A 7016-nucleotide genomic window follows, 5' to 3' on the forward strand; every position below is an offset into this window, starting at 1 on the left:
TTCCATTTCCCTCTTTGTAAACCAGTCAATATTTATCCCACAACCAAAGTCACTAAAAAAAAACAGACTGTCTGGCCATCATCACATTGCTGTTTTTGGGAGCTTGCTGTGCAGACATTGGCTGCTGCTTTTCCTACATTACAACAGTGACTACACTTCAGAAGTATTTCATTGGCTGTAAAGCACTTTTGATGCATCTGAGGATTTGGAAGTTGCTATGTAAATGCAAGTTCTTTCTTTCCAACGCAATTGGCCACGTGCTGGCTAATTAGGTTGTTAGAAAGTGATCCTCATAATCCAGCCTAAAAATTCAGCAGTTGGTTAGTTTTTTACTGTAACACAGAGGAAACATTTGAGCTGCACACCTTTTGGAGGGAAGATGATTAAATTCTTCTGGTGGACCGGTCAAGTGGCCAACAACCATGTTGATCCTCAGTGTTTCAGCAACAGACAATCCCGATTGTGGCCCTCTTTGTCAAAGGGGCTGTCACTGAGTGGAAGGCTTGTACAAAGAGAGAGGGAGGGTGGGAGGACATGAGAGGAGCCAGCCCTCAGACAGCTCGAACTTAGAGAGATGGAAAAGTCAACCGCCTGACTTTTTTTAAGATGGTAAAACATGGATTGATCAGCGTGGCACATCTTGGTCCCAAGTTTTACACATGCACGACACCAAATGGTTCACTATAGAAACCTGGAGCTTCACCGGCGAGATTTCTGGTTCTCTTTTCACCTCACTGTGACCTTCAAGTGCCCTGTACCCAGTGCTCACTGGGGTCCATGTTGCCAATCTCTTTGGACCCCAGTGGGACTTGAACCCAAACCTTCTAACAGAGAAGCCAGAGTGCGGCCCACTGAGTCACAACAGGCAGGAGGTGAAAGTCATGCTTAATTTAACCAGCATTTTCCCCCCTGTTCTGGCTTTTCTGAAGGCGCTGAGGGCTGCTGAGACATTTGGCCCCGTAGGCGCTGGAATGTGGTCAGTTTGGCCTCTCTCAAAGCCCGAGAAGCCTCAACTTAACCAAAGTTGCGCTTGAACAATAAGGAGCAGAATCCATGAGACATTGAAGTTCATTTTAAGCACTGGCCCAATTGCCTGACTGGCTGGGATCAGCTGACAGCCACTCAGAACAGATATTGATCATGTGACATCCTGGCCAGCAATGTGCCAGTGCTACACCTCACAATGAAACCAGAGAGTCACAAGGACCTGGAGCGAGCGTTGACAATAAACACACACACCCCCACCTTCCTTTAGAAAGCTGAGAATTCAAGGATCAGGGCTAACGAACACAGTTTCTCTGTAAATCCGACGGCTAAGTAAAAAGCCGAACTCTGATTTTTGGCCTTTTTGATTTTGAATTTGTTTTCCTCAGGGCAGCTGAAACTTGTTCTAAATGGATTGTGCTATAATTCTGCGTCTTATTTTACAGATTACCAACTGCGAACACATTAACAGCCGCGATAGCTCAAGAAAGATCAACGCCTATTTTTTTTTTCCATCGAACAGAACAACCAGGATACTTCTTCCCATCGCCCCAGTGGCTTCTGTCACCCCATGAATATCTGCCCTGACCTGTTAATCTCATAGTCATAGTAAATTACTGGTAGCCATCAGGACACCTTAGTGAATAAAAGTTGAGGTACTTTGTGGAGCTCACCTGATTTAACACCATGCAGGCGAGTGATTTGATCGGGATAGGAGGAGGCCATTCAGCCCCTCGAGTCTGTTCTGTCATTCATTCAGGCCACAGCCAATTTGAGGCTCAACTCCATTTACCCACCTTTCACTTCCTTACCAAACAGAAATCAGAGCCTGGGAAATTTCAGTTGACCCACAGCCTTGAAAAGAGACAATTCCAGATTTTGGCTACTCTTCATGGGGGCAAAAGGGCTGCCTGATTTCACTCCCGAATGGCTGAGCATTAATTTTAAAATGATGGATTAATAATCCAGCAAATACGGTTCATGTCCCACCATAGCAGTTTGAGAATTTGTACTCCGTCCTTTTTAAAAATAAGAAAAATTAGAAATTTAAAAGTTGGTTTCGGTGACCTTGATGCTGTCAGATTGGACACCGGGGGAATGTTTTGACTTGTGGGGAAGATCAGGACCAGAGGCCATCCACATAAGAGAGTCACCAAGAAATCCAGTCAGGGATTCAAAAACGTCTTCCCCCAAAGAGCGATGAGAACGTGGGGCGTGTTACCACAGGGAGCGGTTGGAGCAAATAGGAGAGATGCCTTTAAGGGGAGGCTGGACAAGCATGTGAGGGAGAAGGGAAGGTAATGATGGGAGGGAAGAGGGAGGAAGTTTGAGTGGAACATAAACACCGTGATGGACTGGCTGGGCTGAATGGGGAGCCTTCCATTTTGAATTTCAAGTTGTCTAACATCATCATTCTCTATTTCCCTCTTGGTCGACATCCCTCTAATCTTCCTTCAGTCACCTTCCTCCGCAAGTTCTCATGCCTTACAAAATGGCTATTCCAACCTTGATGATATCCCCTAACGCCCTTTCCTCCTCCACCGTCCTGAGAACATCTTTGTTGCTCGTGTGATCTCTCCAACCAACCCGCCCCAACCTTCTCCAGAGCCACGTTTCACAACTCTGTAGCTTTTGAATATCTGCTCCTCATTTCAGCCCCACGTAACAAGACATCCCAAATCGCCTTCCAGACCATGAGCGTAAAACACACATTGAGAACTGAATCCAAATGTCCTTATGCTGTGAATTTTTTTTAAGTTCATTTGGAAAAAGGGTTATTAAAGAGTATGGGGAGCAACAGGTCATTCAGCCTAACTGGCTCTAAACGTGTATCTTCCCACCTTCATCCCACCCCACCAACATATCCTTCTATTTCTTACTCCCTTACGTGTTCATCTAGCTTCCTCATAAAGACACCCATGCTATTCACCTCTACTCCATGTGGTAGAAAATTCTACGCACTAACCACTTACTGGGTAAAGAGGTTTCTTTTGATTGGATCTATTAGTGACTATCTTGAATTTATGATCCCCAGTCTTAGATTTCTCTACAAATTGAAACTTTAAAGACCTCTATCAGGTCGCCACACAACCCTTCTCTTTTTCCAGAGGGAAGAGCCCCAGTCTTCCTTGATGGTTATATATCACTGTTCTGGTAACATCCTTGTAAGCCTGTTCTGCACCTGCTCGAGTGCCTCGATCTGCTCCTGTAATATGACGATCAGGACTGTGTACAGTACTCTAAATGTGGCCTAACCAAGGTTCTACTGGTTCAACATAAATTCTTGGCTTTTCGACTCCACTTGTGAAATGAACCCCCGTGGTCAGTTTGGATTTTGAATGTGCTGGTTAACCTACTTTCTTCTCTGTCCGTTTCCTGCACTCCGTCGAAAATGTATAATCATACTGGCAGGTTAATGTAAATGCAAAGCCTAAAACTCCTCCAGTCACAGCAGGTTTCCCAGCACTTCCTAGAATCGTTATGGCGCCGACAGAGGCCATTTGTCCCGTTGTGGTTCTCTCTGGGGCAATTCAACCATTCCAAGCACCTCCTCTACACCCAAGTGCAGCAAAAAGTTTAGACATTAAAGAATAGACTTGATTCCATCACCTGTAATTGCACTGACGAGTCGAATCCATTATGTGAAATCCAAAGTGATATTGAGTGCAAGCCCTTTAATTTTTTAAATTCTGTTCTTCAATAACACCATTGACATGGTACTTAGGTTGGGGAATTGCTCTGTTTTTAACGCCTGTCACTTCACGTTTATAGAAAATCCATGTGTGTGCGTGTGACATGAATAGAAAGCGTTTTCTTATTTTTGTGAATAAAATACTCAAGAGGTTTGCAGTGTAACCCAAAACCTCGTTTGTAATTTTGCATTGACTGATGAAGGGACTTGGGTGTCCCTGAAAGCTAATGTCTTCACCTTTTTGTAACGTCAGTTAATCTCAATAAACTCGTGAAAGGAACTCGCTGTGTTGCTACCAGATTCCTGTGGCCCGGATTTACGTTTTTGCCGTTTATGTTACGCTGCAAGGGAAGCCTGGGACCTGAAGGGCTTATTCTTCTAAGAACATCAATAATGGGAGCAGTAGTAGACCAGATATTGCCTCAAGCCCGCTCCGCCATTCAATTCGATCATGGCTGATCTCCTGCCTCAACTCCACTTTCCCGCCCACTCCCCATATCCCTTGATTCCCTGAGTGACCAAAAATCTGTCTGTCCCGACCTTAAATATGTTCAACCAATGGAGCATCCACAAACTTCTGGGGTAGAGAATTCCAATGATTCACAACCCCCCCTCCCCCACCGAAGTGAAGAAATTTCTCCTCATCTCAGTCCTAAATGATCGGGCCTCTTATCCTGAAAGATAAAGTTTTAGATTCCCCAGCTTGGGGTGGCGGGGGAGACAACCTCTCAGTCTCTACCCTGTCAAGCCCCTCCAGAATCTGGTATGCTTCAATGAGATCACCTCTCAATTTCCTAACACCCAGAGAATATAGACCCAGTTAGCTCAGCGTCTTATCACAGGACAAGCCCAGGGACCGACAGTGCGAATCTCCTGATGGTCTATTGGGTATGTTGTGTTGTGTTGTGGTCCTGCAGCCCATAGACTAGGAAGGTTTATGTTATTGAACTTCTGAAGAAGAGTCATACGGACTCAAAACGTTAATTCTGTCTTTCCCTCCACAGATGCTGTCAGACCTGCTGAGTTTTTCCAGCAATTTTTGTTTTTGTTTGAGGTTTTTAGTATTGACGATGTTTCTGAGTTAGAGAGAAAGGGGGGGGGTGGAAATCAGCTGGAAGTCCCACTGATGAGGAATCTACAAACCACAGGGTCGCTCTGCGAGAAACTGATGGGTGAACTTTCCGTTTTGTGTAAACACACGGCTCCATTATATTGAATGACGCTGTATGATTCTGGCAATTGGAATAGCTCACACTATAAACTCCATTCCACCTACTCTCATGATGGTGCATCTCTGGGACAATATGGATACCAATCTTACTGAAGGACACTCAAGTGTGACCCCTGCTGGCCTCTGGACAAAATGGTGACAGAAATCCCCTTCTACAGCCCGACCACTTGCTGCAGCGCACTAGTGTTGCATATAACATGAACTATTCCTGAAAGCCCTGTCTGTTAGAAATATACTTCCCTACATCCATATCTACCCTCGCAACACCACCCCCAACCCCGCCACAGAAAGAATAATGCCTGCCAAACAGCTAAGAAATATGCTTTTTAAATAAAAAACAATTTCCCCTCAGTGTGCAATCTTAAGCTGGGAGACTGATTCTATGGGCGTCAGTCCAGTTCTGGACATCAGTGTGATGTCTTTAGGGGAAGCTAGATAGGGAGAATGGAATAGAAGGATAGGTTCTAATGGGATTTGATGGAGGAGGGTGGGAGGAGGCTTTATTCGAGCATAAACACAGGCACAGACTTGTTGGGCCGGTGATATGTGACCCTTGACCATGTCTGTCAAAACCATTCAACCATGGGGGCCGGCATCACAAACAAACCCTGTTCTCAATGGATATCCTCCAGCAGGGATCACCCCAGGTTTGGCAGGGTACCCCTGCCTGCCTTGTTGTACCCAACTCATTGAGCCCACTTGGGACCAACTCGCTCGATCGAACACAAGAGCCTCCGGGAAGCATTGCCTCGCCACCCTGCTCTTCCTTACACGGGTCAGGAGCCGTGTGTTTCTCGCCCGGACTTGTGGCCCAGGCCCGATGAGGAACATGTGGCGCAGTAACTCAAGGGTCCTTCCAGTGCAGGACCACGCCTCCTTTTAAGCACCAGCTACCATACACCGGCAAGTTTAAACATCCCAGCCAGGAGTAAAGGTAAGTGTGTGAGGTAAGTGGGTAGTCTGGGTTTGGGGGTGGGGAGCGTCGCTGTCGGGTGGTTCGCTGGGGGCAAGTAGTCGGGGGATGGGAGTTTCAGTGGGTCAGGAGGGTAGTCAGGGGTGAGTCAAGTGGACAAGGGTTCGGAGGTTGGGAGGGTAGTCGGGTGGGTAGTCAGGGGTGGGGGTATAGTTGAACGGGGGGGGGATTAGCCGGGAGGGGGAGTTGGGTAAACGGGGGTTTGAGGGTTAAATGGGGTGGGGGGAATTCAGGAGAGGTAATCAGGGGGTGGTGTAGGATGGACAAAGTTCAGCAAGTGGGAGGGTAGTCGGGGGTGGGGAGGTAGTTGAGGAGTAGTCGGAGTGGGGGGGGGGGGGTCAGGTGATCGGGGGTCTCGGGGGGGATGGAGAGGGTAGTTGCGGGAGTCAGGTGGTCGATGGGGGGGCAGTTAGGTGGTCAGGGCAGTTGGGGTGGTCCAGTGGGGCAGTCAGTACCTTAGTACCCAGGAGTTAGAAGTGGTTTTAATCCTGCTAACTTTTCCGGGTAACTATTCGGCTAAGAGAGTCAGAACCACCTGAAGTCTGGGATTTAAATCAGGGTTTCGGATGGTTCCTAGTGCTGGGTAATTGTCCATTGGAAGTTTAAGCTTCCTGGGCAATTCCCAGGCAGCCCTTACGCAGGGACTTCCTGGGGTGTCCCCCAGTGCAGCTTCTGGGGTACCTCAGGGTGTGATTCTGCCCCCCCCACCGGGGAATGGGGGTTCTGGGCCAGGGTATCTTCACGGCCAAATAATGCTGCTTGAAAACTGTAGCAAACCCACTGCCCCTAAATGAAGCTGACCACCAGGGTCCTAATGCACCCCGCTTCAACATTGGCTCAGCTGATCCCAGGCACGGACAGCAGCATAGGTGGCAATGTTAGCACTGGGCGAGGGACGGCAAAGCGATAAGACAAGGCTCCCAAATTTACTGAAAAGGTGCGAGGATGAGAACAGGGTCACGCTGGCCGCTGGCTACGGGACAGGTCTTGAACATCGTGCTTCCAACCGAGCTGACAGGCAAGACTTTGGTTCGACACCCCATCCAGACGTTGGCACCTGTGGCCATGCAGCCACTCTCCCAGTGCCAGCCTGGATGACGGGCGCAGGTCTCTGAACCCATAAACTCCTGACTCAC

The 7016-nt window shown here is 47.8% G+C and overlaps 1 protein-coding gene across 1 annotated transcript in view; it reads left to right on the forward strand.

The window, feature by feature from the left end:
• The window catches only part of LOC144668957 (AP-1 complex subunit mu-1-like), a 39359-nt gene extending 37167 nt beyond the window's left edge, over positions 1 to 2192 (forward strand). The window contains 1 exon segment of the mRNA XM_078531462.1: positions 1431 to 2192. Within this exon segment, the coding sequence (XP_078387588.1) occupies positions 1431 to 1453 (23 nt within the window). The 3' untranslated portion in view covers positions 1454 to 2192.
• The last annotated feature ends 4824 nt before the right edge of the window (positions 2193 to 7016 follow it).

Source organism: Cetorhinus maximus, chromosome 28, assembly GCF_964194155.1.
Source record: "Cetorhinus maximus chromosome 28, sCetMax3.hap1.1, whole genome shotgun sequence".
In the NCBI taxonomy this organism is placed as follows: Eukaryota; Metazoa; Chordata; class Chondrichthyes; order Lamniformes; family Cetorhinidae; genus Cetorhinus; species Cetorhinus maximus.